Here is a 19,155-nt window from a genome sequence, read left to right on the forward strand (position 1 = left end):
ATTTTAAAACAAAAATCATAATTCTTAATATGTGCTAATGCTGTTAGGTTACAGAAATCTTTTACAATTACTCCTACTATGTTTCTAGATCTTCAAGGTTAATTACCATAAATCAGATCTTTTTAATTCCTGAAATTGTTGATATGACTCGTTTCGGAACTCACTGAGTTTTTTCAGAAGTACCATTCTGAATTCTCTGTTATTTGAGTTGTGTATTTCTATATTTGTAAGCTTATTTTCTGGAGATTTTTCTCTTTCTTTCTGAGATGCCTTGTCATCTTGGTTGTTCATGGTGTTTAATGGACTGTTTCTCCACCTGGGCATTAATGGAAATGTATTGTTTTTTTTCCCAGAAAGATTTATTATATAAAGGTCTCTCTTTAGCCTGCTGCAAAGAAGGCGCTTTTCTTTTGATTTCCAGTAGGTGGCATCTAAATCTCTTGGATCCCTGCTTTATATAAAGCCTTAATAATGCGTTTTCATTTTCTTATAGATATTTAATCACACTCGCTACTCTCAGTTTCAGTCCCTCTCAGTGTTGGCAACAGTTTTGGTAGCGTTTGCTCAGATTCTCCTGGGGCTCCACAGTGTTTGGTCTCAGAGGGTAATGGGGGAGGAGCCCTCTGAGTTGGGAGCTGGGAGTTGGGGCTGCAGCTCAGCCTCGGTTTTGCAACCCTAGCTGATAAAAATCAGCTGTTGTTTTTCTGCCTTCCGCTTCTCTGCTTTCTGCCCTGATGACTGAGCACTGCTGCCAGCCGCGTGGAGCTCACAGCTTTCCCAAATAGGATTCAGGGATGTTGCCACACCTTCACCCCTCCCCCTCCTCCTACAGGGAGCTCCGGAGGCTGCAAGAGGCAGCTTCTTTATCTCTCCCAGTACACCGCCCGACACCCAGGGTTCTGACCTGTGGTAGCTCTTATGCACAGATCCTACACTCAGATGTGCTGGTGTGTGGTTTGGGTGTTTTTTGTTGAGTTTAGATGTTCAGCTTATTGTTGTTTCAAGGGGAGAGATCTGGGGACATCTCTCTGCCATGTTTCTCCAAACCTCCTCATAAATCAGATATTTTTAAAGTCTGTTGTTTTGCTACAGAGTAAAAAAAAAAAAAATTGCAATTTGAGGGGTAAGATGTAAAATGTACACAGACAGACTACAAGTTCTATCTCAGGAAGAGACTATCACTAGCACAACAGAGTAAATTGTGACCTCTGCTCAGGCACTTGGTCACACCGTATGTTTGGCCTTATGTTATTTTTCTAAGACATAGATCTGAGCATGGGACTACCCAGTTTAAAATGCCACGCTTGCTTTCCACTGCTTATAGAGTAGGTCCAGTTTTTCTTACCACATTTTACGTCTTCCACAACTTATTATTTTATTCAACAGTATTGATTTAATGCCCACTGAGTGATAGGTACTGTACTAATTTGGGGACATGCAAAGATGAATAAAACAAAGGTTCTGCCCTCAAGGGAATTATAGTCTAGTAGGAAAGACAGTGCAATGTGGTAAGTCTCTGGCAGAAATGTTACCAAGTGCTAGGTGAGTAAAATTTGGCTTCAACCATCCTGTCTAGTTATATTTTCCACCCCTCTCCTCACATACACCAGCCACACCAGATCAATTTACATGTACCAAATCTGCTTTTGAGCCTTAGCTCATATTCCCTGTCTGAAAAGTCCTTCCCTATGCCTGTTGAAATCTTTTTAGGGCCAACTTCAAATCTCTCTCTCCTCAGGAATATAGTTTCTGATATCCCAGAGTTAATCACATTCACTTATATTCCCCCATAAAACCTCTCTAGGTATTTTATCACAATCTGCCTTGAAATTGGTTCACCTCCTCCCTAGTACAGTACCTCGTGCAGAGCAGACGTTCCATAAACTTTTATACGACTCAGTTTCCAAATAGTTCTTTTGTGTTTTCTATTGTTTCCTTCAGTATGATAAAACAGTGTGTGGTCTATTAATTACTTTTTGCAACTAGCCTGAAGTCTGGCCACAAATAAATTAAGTCATGATTGTGAGATGAATATGAATGTTTCTAAAAATTTTTGAACAGAATGTAAAAATTAGCTATGAGGATGTAATGGACACTGTTGGTTTTCTACCAATATGCTATCCTCATTACTTCTCACCTTAAATGACATTGTTTCGTCCAGGTAGCCAAACCTAGACCATACAGAATTCCTACAGAAAAAATACACCCCCTTAAAGATGAACTCAAATTTTTAAAAAGTCTAACCAGAAAGAAATGATCCACAATGAATGACAGTCAGGAGACCCAAAAGATTAGTATATTGGCATCTCTAGGACATGAACTAATAGAACATTGTGAAAAACATAAAATAAATATGCTTTAAGTGAATAAGGAGCTAAAAGAAGTAATAGAAACCATAAGGAAAAAAAACATGACAATATGGGAAAAGAGGCAGATTTAAATAATGACCATATGGAACTTCTAGAATGAAAAATAGAGTCCTTAAAAATAGAATCAATGAAAAATATGAATAAGAGGGTAAGGAGAATGGAGGGTGGAATGAGAACGTTAAGTAAATTTCTTAAAAGAACTCCAGAATGAGAGACTAGAGAAAATATGAGGCAATATTTGAAATACATAGATCATCAGATTGAGAAAGCACAGGCCCTAAGCAGGATTATCAGAAATAAATCTACACCTATAAAAATAACACTAAGAGGATGAAACACAAAAGACAAAATGATAGAAGTAACCACAGAAAATATGAAGGAACAACAGTTTGTCTGACAGAAGGCCTCTCAACAGCCTCCAAGACCAAAAGTCAGTGGTATAATATCTTCGAGGCGCCAAGGCAAACGAACTATCAACTTAGAATATTATAACCACCTAATTTGTTGTTTAAGGGAGAGCGCAAACTCCAGATATTTTCAGGCAAAGACCAAGAGAGTTTACCACTCAGACCTTTGCTGAAATAATTACTTAAGCATGTACTTTTATAAGAAGAACACTGAATTCGAAAGGAGGAAACGAGATGGAAGAAGTGATGATGAGCCAAGAGGTTGGTAAACATATACAAAATCTAAATAAGCAGAGATAGATCAAGCTGAAAAATACTAGTAAGGATATGGAAGACCTGAGTAACACTTAACAAGTTTGATTTAGTGGATATATGTGGAATCTCTATTTAATAAATGTAAGCATATGTAGAACAGTTTCAAATGTCAGCCATATGGCTGACAAAGTCTAGGCCACAGAGGAAGTCTCTACAAATATCAAAGAATCAATATATAAACTTCATTCTTTGACCACATTGCAGTGAAATTAGAAATTCATCCAACAAGTATCTGTTGCACATATACTGCATGCCAGACATTGTTCTAGTTATTTAGGGTACATTAATGAAAAACAGAAATAAATTTTGACCTGCGTGGAATTTAATTCCTTCAGGGGAGGAAGAGAGCAAGATACCATAAACATAATAAATACAATAAGTATATGGTATGTGAGAAGGTTATAGTTATTATGTGGGGCAAAGAAGAAACGAGGTGAGTAGGATCAAGACTGCCAGTGAGAAAGGAGATGTAAATTTAAATAAGAGGTCAGGGTAAAGCTCATTGGGAATGTAACACGTGAGCAAGGACTTGGAAGAGACGTGAGATTAGCCATGTCCTTATCTGAGGAAAGAACATTGCAAGCAGATGGAACAGACAAGCCTGAGAGCCCAGAGTGTGTGTGGTTTTCAGGGAATAGCACAGAGACCCTTTTAGCAAAAACTCCATGATTAAGGAGTAGAATAGTAGATGAGGTAAAAGAGGCAGTCCTCCTACCACTCCCATCACCTGAATCTGTATATTTGCATAAACAAACAGAAAACTTTCTAAATTAACTCATGATCAGAGAAGAAAACATAATGGAAATTAGAAATATTTAGAATCAAACAAAATGAAAACACTATTAAATGTGGGGTGCAGCTATCACAGTATCATAGGGAAATGTATAGCCTTAAATATATTTGTAAGAAAATAAGAGTGTAAATTGGTGAGCTAAGCATTCTTCAACTCAAGAAGTTAGAAAAGGAAAACAAATTAATAAAAGAAAATAGTAAAGAGGTTTAACAAAAGCAATAGCTGGTTTTCTGAAATTAATAGTAAAATACATAAACCCCTGGAGATATTGATCAGGAATGGAAAAGAAGCACTATGTTAAATGAAAAGAAGGACTTAATCACCAATTCAATGGAAATTACAAAATCATAAAGAGAATAATGGTAGGAAAATAAATTTGAAAACTTCAATGAAATGAGCAATTTTTTTGAAAAATGTAAATTTCTAAAAAGTGACTTAAGAATAATAAAAACTTATTACCATTAAAGAAATTCAATCAGTAGTCAAAAATATTCTCATAAAAGAGAAAAAGAAAAAAGATGGCTGCATTTCAAAGGGAAGTTTTACCCAACTCTCCTGGTGTAATGTGTATTTGATGAAAAAAATACATATGTGCTTGTATGTGTGTGTGCTTATATATGTATGTATATGTGTATATATGTATTTTGCTGAATTCAGTGCTTAGTTTGGAAATTCCGCATCTGTATGTTTATAAGTAGGATTGTTTTATAAATTTTTTCTTATTTTGTTCTTGTCTAATTGGTGTCAAAATTACACAAGTCTCAAAAGAAAAGTTAAGTACTTTTGCTTTTCATTTTCTGAAATAGTTTCTATAGCATAGGAGTTATTTGAGAGCATGAAAAAAATTATAAACTTTATAAACTGATCTCCCAAGACTATGTGCAGAAATACCAAATTAAATATGTTCACATTAAATACAGCAAAAAATTTGTGCATGTATACATACATGTATTTACCTTATGTGCAAACATGAATTTTGATCAGAGCAGGATTTTTTCATGATCGTTTCTACATAAGGCTGTAGTCAGATATTGGTAACATAAAACATTTTGTTTTTATTTGTTCCACGATTAGTTTTTTAATATCTTAAATCTTATCAATATGTTTTCTGTGTTGACATGAAAAAACTTTCTTTATGAAAGAGAAAGTGAGAGTTTTTTTTTTTTTTTTTTTCACTCTGTCACCTAACCTGAATGTCAGAGCTGTGTTCACAGAACCATCTTTTCCTCATCCTTGGCTCCTGCAAGGCTAACAACTACAGACCAACCCAGCAAAGAGCGTGAGGGAAGTAGTCTCAACTGGAGCAATGGTGGCGACATTGTCAGCTCCTTGATAATGTGGGTAATAGCCCTCACTAAAGGCCCAGGGGAAAAAGCAGGAACAACTCAGTTGAATGGGCTCTGTAATAGACATCTGTTTTTTCTGCCTAGCATCCATGTCTTCTTCTTGTGGCCACAGTATTTTACTTGGGAGACTAATCTGCCCCTGTACTTCTGATGAAGTGACTTTATTACAAAGCCCTGGAATTAAATTTCATGGGCTCCAGCTAGCCCGGAGAGGGGTTTTGGTTGGAGCCATCAGGATGCTGTCTTCCTCTTTGTCACAACACTCAGAGCTGCTAAAAACTGCCTGGCAGCTAAGAGGGAAGAATCTACCTGAGAATAATGCCAAGTTTGGGAAATAAACCTGAGAAATGGAGAGAGAGGACTAGTTCCTGGGGACACAGCTTGAGGCCTGGATCAGTGAGTGCCTGAAGCTACCTACCTCTGTACTAACTATTGTGTTACAGGAGCCAGTGAATTTCCTTGTGTCGCTTAAGCCAGTTAAAGTCAGATATTCTGTTGCTTGCAACCACAAGTATCCTGATTCCAACACCACTCTGAAATTTAAACTATCTAAGCATCTCCTGCTCACCCCAGTAAGTTATCCTTTAGACTTTAGAGTCAGCGGATGTTTTTACGCCTACCAAAATACAGAATGGCTCTCCTTTACACTGGGCTGGGGAGGGAGGGGAAGATTTGGAGCGGTTATGCTGTTGTTGCCTTTGGTAATCTCTTCCTTACCTGGCCTGATAAATACTCAGTGCCTTGGGGCTAGGAAAGGGCCCCAAGGAGGCGCATTGCTGCTGGAGAGGAAACTCACCATTGCTGCCAGCTCCAGCACTGCAGGGTGACCTCTCTCTTGTTACACTTCGAGACTCTCGTGTCCTCATCGGCACTCATCGGAAAAGACTAATGGAAGCGTTTCATGTGTAAAATAAATTAGAAACCAGAGAATATCTTCCAGCCACAGTGAAAATAAATTCAAAAGAAACTATTAAAATTTATAGTAATTATCATCAAATGGTCCGGTTTTACCTTAAAAATATTGAGTACACATGGTTACAAGCAAAGTGGAATCAGTTTCATATGCAGATATTTACTTAATAAGAGTTCTGTTGTATTTTTAATCTCATGTTTTTCTCTAATATTTAAAAGTCCTCACATATTTTTAACCTGTTAGCACCATTTAGGACATCTAATGGCTTATAAGCACAAATTCTGCTTATGATAAGCAAATATATAGAGTTTATTCATTTCTCTGAAAAATTAGTTTTTTTCTACTTTCACGGGATTGCACCTAATCCTTCACCCTAGGGCAGAGGACTCAGGAGGAAGGAATGAAGTATTAAAAAGAAATGAAATATTATGTTTGATGGGAAGAAGTTATACTTTTACTTTGGGGAGCCTGTGGGACTATTCCTTTAAGTAGACCTAATTATGATTGGGATTTGTATGACTTTGGATTAATCACCTGCAGTTACTGCCACCTAAGCAAGCCCCAGTTACAAATTAATGATGGGTCTGCAAAGAGAGTAGGTAAGATTCCCGAATACAAACCAAATGGAGCAGCATGCCCTGAGGAATAGTCAGAGGAAAGATGCCACTGGAGTGTATTATATCTGTACTTAATTTGTCTTTACTGCAATTACTCTGTGAGTCGTTCTATGCTACTTTAGTTGTGCTCAGTGATCTTAAACGGCCACTCCTACACCCATCTTGGACAGGCAATTACGCTGATGGCAATGGAAAGGCCGTGAGATGAGCACTTTTCCAAGGTATAAATTCAGAATGGACGCTTTTAGACCATAGTTTTCTTTCTGTTAAACACGACTGTATTTCAGCAGAACTTACTAAAATAAAACGTGATCACCAAGGATCTTATCACTCTTGCTCTTCCGTTGGGCTTGAAGACAAGAAAGGCCTTTCCCAGGACTTTGTGGGGACATCACTCTGTTCCTCAGAACTGGCAATGCGTCTGTGTGGATAAGAAAATATTAGATTCACATTTTTTATTATCTGACAGGTTAATGTGAAAAATACTATATTGTGAAAAATGTATCTCACAGTATTCTAACAGATGCTGCGAGTATAATAGCCTAATGTAGCAAGTGCACCAACTGTGCTCAAGCATGTTTTTGACACTATTTTCATAAGTGATGATATATCCTAATTGAAACTTACTAAAATTATGTTTTCTCCTCCAACTGTCATGAAAACATACCAAACTGTGTTTTGTGTACCCATGATTTACGAATACGAGATGTTACATTTCGTATGGCTTTCCCCTCTGGAGTTTAGAGTTAAATTTGAAAATAAGGTTTTATTCTTCTGAATATTCGTCCAGTGCATTAATTCAGTTCCCAGGTATGTAATACTTCTCTTTCATCACATATATCCAGCAGTAAATTCCAACTTGAAGATTTGCGTAAAACATTTTTAGATTTTTTTTATATCTATCTCTAAAACTTTTTAAATTAAAATCTGTTATAACAAATAATTTATAGGTTTTTTTTTTAAGTCGTGGAGTGAATCCCTTTAGGAATCTTCAAAGAAAGTCCTGAATATTTCTTTTTATCATTGCATATTAATTTGTATGTATTATATCCCTGCATCATGTAATTCTTTCATTAAATCTTTTTCTCATAAAACCTAGCACATGTTAGAAAAATGTAAAAAAAGAAAACAGAAATGTACAACCCATGTAACTGCCACCCAGGTCAAGAAAGCAAATATTACCAGTAACCCCAGAAACCCCAGCATGCCTTTCCCAGTCACTATTTCTTATCTCCCCAACCGTAGAAATAACCACAGTTTCGACCTTTTTATATTGGTCGCTTTCTTTCTTTATAGTTTACCACCTGTTCCAGCCTCTGAGATACTGTGGTTTACTTTTGCCTGGTCTCTGTTTTGTTGTGGTTTTGGTCTTGTTGAAATTTACATAAATGGAACTGTACAGCTAAGTATCCTGTTAGGTTCGGTACTTTTCACTCAAAAGTCATGTTTGTAAATATAGCTGTAATTATTTTTTGTTACTGTATGACGTATATAGACTGTATGTACAGTATAGTTGTATGAACTCACCACAAATAATCCATTCTGCTGTTTGGGGCCATTATAAATAATATTGATGTGGACATTCCTTCATATGTCTCTTGATATACATTGCACATATTTCTGATGGGTGTATATACATATATAGAGAGAGATATATGTATTATGAGTGGAATTGCCAGGTCATAAGGTATGTGTATTTTTAATATTTTTAAAAGCCGTATGACTTTGCACAACCACCAGTGGAATATGAGAGTCCCCATGGCTTAGCATCCTCCCCATACTGTTGTTTTGGCTGATCTGTTTGTTGTGCAGTGTTACCCCAGTGGTTTTAATTTCCATTTCCCTGATTACTAATGAAGTTGAATATCATGTCATATAGTGATTGGCCACTCCTTTATGAAATTCCTGGTTTAAGTGTCTGGCTGTTTTTATATTGTGTTGTCTTTGTCTTATAGATTTGTAGGTATTCTTTACATATTCTGGATTTGAACTAATTATGGAACTATATGTATTAAGCAGCAGTCCCCAACCTTTTTGGCTCCTGGGACTGGTTTCGTGGAAGATGATTTTTCCACGGACCAAGGTAGGGGATGGTTTTGGGGTGATTTAAGCATATCACATTTATTGTGCACTTTATTTCTATTATTATTACCTTGTAATAGATAATGAGGTAATTACATAACTCACCATAATACAGAATTAGTGGGAGCCCTGAGCTTGTTTTCTTGCAACTAGACGGTCCCATCTAGGGGTTATGGGAGACAGTGACGCCCAAAGTGTGTCTCTTATGCCCAGTCTACTCCATAATCTCGTTTTGGTTGCTGTCACTGCAGAAAACCCTGCTTCACAAAGGTAGGATGCTGGAAATGGAAGCAGGCTTTTCCGTGCTTTTGTGGCCATCTCAGGATATTCCACCTTGACTCTGATCCAGAACATATGGAGATTCGGAGTTGTCTCAGTCTTTTAAGGTCACCGTCATTCGCGATCTCAAGCAGTTGGTCCTCTTCTAGCACAGACAGAGTCAATTCACCTGGCTTATTCATAAATGGGTCGCGGGTCCATTCCTTCCCAGTTCGGGGTATTTTGCGGCTGGGAGGTAATGCTCAGACTCTTTTGAAAGCTGAGACAGGTGATCATGCACGAGCTGGGAGAAAGAAGGCCCTGGCTCAGTCACTTTCAAAATCCCCACTAATGTTGGAAACACGTCAAAGATCCCAGTGTTCACTCATCACCCCCATAATTCCAGTTTGGCTTTGAATGCAGCCACTTTATCTGCCAACTTGAACATAGTTGTTCTCCCCTGAAGTGACAGATTGAGTTGGTTAAACAGGTTGAGTATGTCACAAGTAAGCAAGTTTTGGGACCCATTCTGTGTCACTGAAATGTGCTGCCAGTGGTGACTGTCTTTCTAAAATCTATGGAGCGGCTCTCGTAGCTCAGACACGCTGGCCAGTGACCACCTGTAGAAAGAAGACGCATGTGCTCTGCGTCCATCTCTTAGAGCTGACGTGAGTTAAGGTTGTGTCCTGTAATGCGGTTGTAATTTTAATCACCTCCTGCAAAACATCGTTAAGTTCGAGTGACATTTTTCGGCTAGCCAGCATCTCTCTATGGATGACACAGTGCGTAGACTCACATTCAGATGCGACCTCTTTGACCCCAGCAGTGAAATCAGAAAGCCGTCCAGTCACAGCAGCCGCTCCGTCCATGCATGTACCAACATGAAATGACCAATTTGGCTTTCCCGATATGTAATCATTCGAAGACTTGAATAGTTCTGCAGCTGTGGCGTCGGTTGGTAGGGGTTAATTTTCATTTATTTCTGTGTGGATAACCAGTTGTCCTACCACTGTTTATTAAAAATATTATGCTTTCACCAATGCCTGGTGGTCCACCTTTGTTGTAAATTGAGTGTCTATATATGCACAGATTAATTGGTAGGCTTTCTACTTCATTAGTCTGTTTTACATTGTTTTTGTCACATTATCTTAAATGATATAGCTTTATAATAAATTTTGATACTCCCTAGAGCACAGCCTCCTACCTTATATATTTAATTTTATTATTTTATTGTGGCTAGAACATTTAGTATGATATCTCCCTTTTTAAGTGTACAATACAGTATTAACTCTAGACGCTATGTTGTATAGCTGATCTCTAGAATATATGCATCTTGTCTAACTGAAACTTTATAGCCACTGAACACAAATCTCTGTTTCTCCCTCTACCCAGCCCCTGGTAACCATCATTCTGCTATCTTCTATGAGTGTGACTATTTTAGAAACCTCATGTAAGTGGAATCATCCAGTATTTGTCTGTGAATGGCTTATTTCACTTAGTATAATGTCTTCCAGGTTCATCTATTTTGTCACATGGTAGTATTTCCTTCTTTTTTAAGTCTGAATAATATTCCATTACATGTATATACCACATACATTTTCGAATTAGCTTGTCAAGCTCCACAAAGAAATGTGTTGAGATTTTGATTGCGATTATATCAATTTAGATCTGTTTAGAAGGAATATTACAAAATTGAGCCTTTTACTGTATTAAAATATATCTGTGTAGAACTTTTAAATTTCGGTAATATTCATAGTTTTCTGTATACCGGCCTTGCATATCATTTGTTATATTTTATTCCTAGGTATTTTATATCTTATCTTCTAATAAATCCTATTTTAAAATAAATTTTATTTTCAGATTTGTTGCTGCCATTCAACAATGTATAGATTTAAAATTTTTAGCGTTACATGCAACTTTAGCTTATCTACAGACTTGTTTAACTTCCCTGTTTACATAATTACATAATCTGCACATGACCTCTGTCACATCTCCTCCTCTTTCAGATCATTATACCTTTCTATTTCATTGCATTGCCTTTAGTAAGGCTAGGACCTCCACTTGCTGGGGTCTCCACTACAGTGTTACTAAGAGTGGTAATAGATGACATCATTGTCATATCCCCAATTTCAAAAGAGAAACATTAAAACATTTTTCTATTAAGTGTGATGTTACAAGTTGTTAGATTTGGTTTGCTAATAGTTTATTTAGGGTTTTGACTCTAACGAGAAAATCCTAAAATTTTTTATAATGTCCTTGTCAGGTTTCAGTTTGAAGGTTTTTCTAGATCCTTAAAGGAAACTAGGGAGTGTTTCTGCTTTCCCTACTATGTGAAAGAGTTTGGGTAAGACTAGCATTATTCATTAGAATTCGCTAGTGAAGCCATCCAGCTAAAGTTTTCTAGTTTTGTTCGTTGTTTTGGACAGGTTTTGATTTGCAAATTTAACTTTTTCAATAAGACTGTTTAAATATTCTCTTTTTTCTTGTGTACATTCTGGTTAGTTACAGTTTTCTAAGAATATGTCTGTTGTATAAAAATTTCAAATCTGTTGCAAGGAAGCTGTTCATACTATCCTTTCATCTTTTTATGGTGTGTAGAGACTATGTAGTGATGTCTCTTTTTTCATTTCCGATATTTGTTATTTGGGCCTTCTCTCTTTTTTTTCTTAATTGGTGTCTCCAATGTTTATCTATTTTTATTAATCTTTTCATATAACTTATTTTTATTATTTAATTACTCACAGGTTATTTAGAAGTGTATCCTTAATTTCCAAGTATATAGAGATTTTTTTTTTTTCACTAAAAGATAGCTTGAATTTCTAGTCGATTAACAGTCATTCCAAATGATGGCCATCATTTAAAATTCATTGTTATCTGCTTAATTTTTGTAAATATGTTTGTAAAAATTCCACTGCAAGCTTGAGAAAATGTATATTCTGTAAGGTATGGTGTTCTACAGATTACCACTAGGTCAATTTTGCTTATTGTGATATTCAGATCTCCTGCACCTTTACTGTATTTATTCGTCTGCTTGTTTGGTCACTTGCTGAAGGAAGTGTGCTGAAGTCCCCACTGGTTTTGAATTTACGTGTTTCTTTTTCTAGTTCCGGAAATTTTCGCTTTGTATTTTGAGCCCATGTTATTAAATGCATGCAAATTTGGAATTATTTTATCTTCCTTGGTAAATCAGAAGTTTTATTATCGAGTGTATCTCTTCATCTCTAAGTAATGGTTGTTGCCTTCAAGCTAACCTCTAGTGATACTAATGTATCTACATCAGTTTTCTTTTGCTTATTGTTTGGATCTAAGTATTTCCCATTTTTTTCAACTTTCTCTGTGTTTTACAAATTGGTTTATAAATAGAAGATTGTTTTATCTTATTTTTTTTGAATCAAAGTTTGCCAGTCTTTGTCTTTAAAGACACAATTAAGACATTTACATTTAATGTAATTTGAGTCTAAACCTTTGTCAGTCTTTTAAGGTCAATAAGTCTTTAAACAATGTTTCGTATTCAGAAAATAGTTCATTAACACCTATGAGTTTAAGAAATTTATCTTCTCTGATTCGTATATAAATATGCAGGTATTTATGAAACCTCATCTCTTATTATTTCTTTGACTGCTGTATAATGAAGAGAGATCCAGGGACTAAAATATGCTAAGAACAACATTAATAATCCTAGTGTTTTGGGTATTTTGCTTGCAACTCTTGTGGTCATTGTGATTTACCTACCTAATTCCAGTAAACACAGCATTAACAACAAATCTTTTTTACAAAATACTATAAAGATTTCACTTTTGATTACAGGGCTGCGACTCCCAAATGAGCATGTCAGAGGTGTCCTGTAGTGAAAGTACATCCTCATGTCAGTCTCTTGAACATGGCTCAGTTCCAGAAATTCTCATTGGCCTGCTTTATAATGCCACGACTGGAAGACTATCAGCAGAAGTCATAAAAGGCAGCCACTTCAAAAACTTGGCAGCAAACAGACCACCCAGTGAGTGAAAGACATTTTTTTAATTCTCATGTTTTCTGCACTTATGGGACTTTCAATGGTAAGGGCTTCAGTCCTATCATTTAGCCTTAACTGATCAAAATGAAATGGTGTAATCAGCTAATCTGTTTCATGTGTTCTATTTCCAGTCATTTGGGAAGTAGAAAATTTGAAATGCAAAATATTAATTGTACAGCGACAAGACTTTTAATTAATTTTTCATAGTGTCAGCAGAATAAATTATTCCTATCATAACCATTATCTTCTAAAGCCAGAAAAAGTTACAAGGTTTTTTAAAGTTAATAATATTCCACAAATATGATCAGAAATATATGTAGCTATTGTTACCTGAAGATTGATGTTGTGTTTTCCGTCTGCATGCTGTACTATGAAATAATGTATAAACTTCTGTATTTTTCCTTCTTTTCTCCCATAACAATATAAGAAGAAATTGTTTCTTCACATTTTTCCTCCTTTAAAATTATAAATTCATACTGCCACTAGAGTCTTTTCGTAAATGGAATGTACTTTGCCTCTACCAAGACAAACAAAATAAAGAATAGTTTGATATTTACCCTAAATGCTAGGAAGGGGAAGCTAGATGGTCTCCCTCTGCCCTGCCTATGTTCCTCTCACTCTTCTGTCTTGTCTCCTCTCTCCCAGCTCAGGGGGGTGTGGGTAAGTTATGGGAGTACAGAGAAAGTGTCACCCAGCATACCTGCAAAACTGTTTGTTGACATCTATAGAACTATACTGGGAAAGTAACAGTTTCTTTATACTCCTCTAAAATTACAGTTGTTGTTAATGCCCTAAACTAAAAATCTGAAATGAAATCTTAAATAATAATGGCCACCTTAAATTTCTTTAAAGATTTCTTACAGACTGGCTTAAAGTAATCTTTAAGTATCAAATAATTCTTGAAGGAGACGAAGCTTTTTCTACCCTCGAATTAAATTAACTTCTGAATGTCCTAAAAATTATTTTTTCAATCAATGTGAAAAGTCATAAAAACATATTTGGTTTGCTCCAAGTAGTATTGGAAACCTTGCTTCTTATATACATCACAGAATGTATCTATCCCTGAATTAAAGTCAGTAGGCCAAAATTATGTTTATATTTCTACTTTTGGACAAGTGACCTAACTCCCCTAAGTCTGTTCCCTGATCCATAAAATTAAGATTGTGTCTCTCACAGGGTAACTGTGAAACTCAAATCAGATAAAGGTGCATTAAAGAAGGACAGAATTATTATTGTCCCCTTTCTCTTTTCAGAAAGAAAAATTAAGAGGGAGGAAAGAAGCAATGATTAGAATAAACAGCTTTGGAAGTGTGACTTGGTTATCCTCATTAATACACACTTAGAATGCAAACTCAAATGACCTGGAAAGTAACTTATATGAGCAAAATTTGCAGATGAAAGATAAGGAGCATGGAGGCCTTTGACAAATGCACGGGTGCACACCTGCGTTAAGACATTCAGATTTAAAAAAATTTTTAAGCACTGAACCAGATAAACAAAGTAGTATTTGGGGTTGCATTTAGCCACAAATTATCAGTTTGCCATTCCTACTTAAGCCAATAGTTGAATTTTTTGACAAATATTTAACTTAAGATGCTAAAAAGTAGCAGAATGAAATGAAATGCCTTTCTGTCCTTGTTCTACCCACTCTGACAAAAACAGAGAAAACCTAATCAGAACTAAAATGAAGGGAAGTGGGTAGAGGTGGAGGTGGGGGATAATAAACAGCTTGAGAGATTAGAATCCACAACATAATGTAGGTCTTTCAGGTTTTAAAGAACAGGTTATAGCAACATCCATTATTTTAGAATTAAATCTTCAGTATCAGGATGGTTAGCTGGGAGATAGCTAGTAGATAAATATACGTCAACATTAAAATTAATTACATGAAGTAATTATATAAAGTAGAATATAAGGCAGTTTTATCAGTTTGTCTTATACAGTGTATATTATATGAGATTGTGACCCTTCATATATACCTAGGGTCTAAGCTTTGAACTGTGTTGTAGACTAAATAATGCAATTTTTATCCAAAGAAACACTAGCAATATTCAAGAGTAAACATTTTGATAATTCCATTTTATTTTGCATAACTTAATTTTATGTCATATTGAGAGTAATAAAAGTATTTGAAATATTAAATATTGCATGAATAAACTTTAAAATATAGCATATTAATAATAATGATTCTATAATGACTTTGATTCAGTCTTTTATAATCTAGTAATTTGCATGATTCTATGTTCAATGTGCTTTAGACCAAGAGGGTATCATTATAAAGATGTCCCCCTTTAAAAGAGTGTAATTTTTGTTTAAGATTACACAATGACCTTAAAAATTCTCATTCCATGAATTTTACCCAACTACCCTTTTGTTCAACCCTCTACCTGAATTAAAATGCTAAAGTTTTGTGTTCTTCCACTCCAGTGAACAGTGTTTCCTCTTTAATTCTAACCTTTGACCCTCTTTCACCCAACAATTGACATCTGGTCATTATTTCTTTTACTGCTTTCCACCCCCTGTTGTCAGATGGACTGTTCTGTTGTCTAAAACACTTGATAGGTGGACAGGTTTATATAATCCGAGGTGAGTTCCTGTAGAGGCTAATTGGATGTTGTCTTTTCATGCGAAAACAAAATACCCTAAAACTTGCCAGCAGTGAAGCTGTCCACCATGTTGGTTTCAAAAAAAAATGCACATTTATTATCTGTGGTACTTTAAATAAAACTAACTTAGAATTTATCTCTGATTATGGATGATGGTATTCAGAGTATGTATAAAATAAGCAAAACTTTTTAAAGTTTTATTTTTTCATTCATTATATTTTGATTCATACAACAGAAATAGTTACTTCATGAGAAATATTGCAATTTTCATTAAAATTAATTGAAATTTTGATATGAAGTACACATGATGGATCAACATGCTGAAGATCATTTGCATGAGTTGAAAGAACTTGAAAACACAGTTGTTTGAAGAGAGGGTTTATCTCCCAAATAATCAGGCAGTGAACCGTCATGTTTCACTTTGTACACTAAACATCACATCCGTTTTCTTTTATAATTCATGAAAAATAGTTCGGATACCATACCTGAAATTTGACACTGAACTGTGCCTAAAAGGAATCCTCTAGTACTTATTTTAACGATCCAAAAAGCACATTAAATGTACTCTTGCATGAAACCAGGAGAAAGTCTTACTTGATTTGCTGAACTTTGAGCCCCTAATGCGTTTGGCTTCACGTTGGCCCGTAAATATTTTTAAAATATAATTAAAAACCACATCCATGCAGAGATTTTTTTGACATTTCATCCTAAGCTGTTTCGATATCATCTTTGCATTCTTGTCTTCTTCTTTTCCTCTTCACCATTTGCCTTCATTTCTATTTGTTCGTTTATTCTTCTTCTCTGAAAACACAGTGGAATGCTTTACAGTGTTGTGGCTAATTGAGCTTGCTGAGTGTTTATCAATGCTATGACGTCCTGCTTAGTGAAGCTAAAGGGGGATGGGGATGGGCTGGGAGGCCGCGGGAGGTCAAGGACGGGGTGGAAGGGTGGAGGAAGGATTATGAGGTATACCTTCAAATTCTAACTATAATGTAGAAATAGTGAGGTTAAGATACTAGTAACCCCAAAAGATTTTCTGCCTACTTAGCATCCTCTGTACCCGTTACATGTTATAAACATTTACATCAAATGGAATTAGTTCAATTTCCATTAAACATGGTATACACCATATCCTTATAAAGTATAAATACTTAATCTTCTTAGCAAATATTACAAGAAAGATGTTTTCAGTTTGTTTCAAATGATATTTGTGGTAAATTGTTGTTTTTTTCTATAGATACATATGTTAAATTAACTCTACTGAATTCCATGGGTCAAGAGATGTCCAAATGCAAAACTTCCATCCGCAGAGGGCAGCCAAATCCAGTATACAAGGAAACTTTTGTTTTTCAAGTGGCCCTATTTCAACTTTCTGATGTGACACTCATACTGTCTGTGTATAACAAACGCAGCATGAAAAGAAAGGAGATGATAGGCTGGATTTCTCTAGGTCTGAACAGCTCTGGAGAAGAGGAACTCAATCACTGGACTGAAATGAAAGAGTCGAAAGGACAGCAAGTATGTAGATGGCACGCACTGCTAGAGTCATGATGACCAGGATAAACAAGCGACTGCAATCCCAGGCAGCGTTGCTTCCTATTTCGGCATTACTGTTTTTACCTAGTCACCATTAGAGGAGTTATTCTTTGAAGAATCATCTCCAGCATTCTACCACATGTTTTCAATCCTGTGGGAAGAACATCTAACACTGACATGAATGGAGAAAGGCCGTGTCTCTGGTAGAGCTCGTTTGGGAAAATGAAAAACTTATGTCGTCATTGTTAAACTAACAGTCTTTCAGAGCTTTAATTTAAGAACATGCTTTCGAAGTTAATTTTACTTTAGCAAAAAAGCCAGTCATTTCGTGGAAAAAATCAATATTATAAATGATTTTTTAAATCATAATTTTTCATTGCAACAGTATCACCCTACATATTACCCATAAAACAAATTTTGACTGGCTCATCCCTGGTGTTTGAAATGTTCTTTAATATGAGAAAGTAGTTCTTCTCGACTCTGTCATAATCGTATCTAATACTGAAGGATTTCCATCACATTGAGAATTGTTTTATTTCTGACATTTTCCCTTTGTGCATTTAGTTTCGTTGTGCCTCAGTTTTTTTCCAGTAGCACTAAATCTAAGTGCAAGCAAGATTTCATTTTCATAAAGGAGTTTTTTTAATATATTACTTTAAAAACCCGTTTTTTCATTTGCCTCTGCTTTTGCCTGATCCAAAGAGACCAAGTCGCTGTACTGGTCCCTTGCAAGTCTTTTAGACAGGTTGTACTGTAGAACTTGTAACTTTCTGTTGAAAGCACTTCCTGTATTCCTGTATTCCAATGTAGGAAGCTAATAGAGCAGGACCTTACCTTAAAATTTCAACAATTGACTCTTTAAAGTTGTAGTAATGTGCAAATGCATTTTTTACAAACTGAAAAATATAGTAGATAAGGTGGTGAAAATTGAAAACAACTCAAAGACAATTTTAATGATCTGCTCTGAGTATTTAGTAACCAACACTGCGTAAAGCAGGTAGCATTCAAATAAGAAACCATTCTCTCTCAATCTTCTTCACTCTGACTTCAATTTGTATTTGTGATGTTAAAGACTCTCCAGTTCTGTTTGAACCAGAACATCATGTTCGAAACAGTCCTGAGATTCCTTATGAAGTTTCTAGTGACTTGTGACTAGATTTTTATGAAATTTACAGATACGTTCTTCAACGTGATGTCATCCTGTGCCTTTCATGTAAGTTAAATTTGCTCATACAGCTTAAAAGTTGTATTTGCAAAATTAGGCCTTCGATTTTTATAAATTTAAAGATTCCTCAGAACAGTGTCACAAGCTCTTTATTTCCTCTGAAGTATGTAAAAGTTGTCAAATGTGCTGTTTTTTAAATGGCAAGGCATTCTCATTTGTTGTTTTTATATTTAGGAACTCTGATTAATCAGGAATATTATAAGCCGTTTTCTTTTTAATTTTGCTTCTTACCTAATATATAATTTTATGCATATACTTTATTAAATAGAATGTTTTATATAGATGAAAAATATTTCTTTTTTTCTCTTTCTTATTTCTAGCTAAATGAAACAAAAAACAAACTATTTAGCAATTACTGCAAAGCAGTATATAACTTTGTTCATAGTCTCAACTAAGTACTATATATTATCGTAAGCTAGAACTTGTTATTACCATAATAACTAAACCATGTACAGATATTATTATTTCAACTTGGCTGTACTGAGGGCCTTAAAAGAAATCCAAAAAGACAGTGAACTCCTAATATTTTTAGTTTTAAAAAATGGCAGCTCTATACATTAATACACATGAATTATAAGATAAAATACAGATTCTGTATTGGGCGATATGAAGTTTAAGAATGTATGTGATATAGAGTTGCATTAAAGGGGAAAATTCGTTTTTTATTGTTACATTA

General features: G+C 35.4%; 1 protein-coding gene across 1 annotated transcript in view; it reads left to right on the forward strand.

Annotated features, from left to right (window-relative positions):
* The window catches only part of SYT14 (synaptotagmin 14), a 169,226-nt gene extending 150,564 nt beyond the window's left edge, over nt 1–18,662 (forward strand). The window contains exons 7-8 of the mRNA XM_039870318.1: nt 12,908–13,097; nt 16,956–18,662. Coding sequence (XP_039726252.1) covers nt 12,908–13,097; nt 16,956–17,269 — 504 coding nt within the window. The 3' untranslated portion in view covers nt 17,270–18,662. The remainder of the gene's footprint in view (nt 1–12,907; nt 13,098–16,955) is intronic.
* Nucleotides 18,663–19,155: the final 493 nt, after the last annotated feature.

Source organism: Pteropus medius, unplaced genomic scaffold (assembly GCF_902729225.1).
Source record: "Pteropus medius unplaced genomic scaffold, Ma_sr-lr_union100, whole genome shotgun sequence".
Taxonomy (NCBI): domain Eukaryota; kingdom Metazoa; phylum Chordata; class Mammalia; order Chiroptera; family Pteropodidae; genus Pteropus; species Pteropus medius.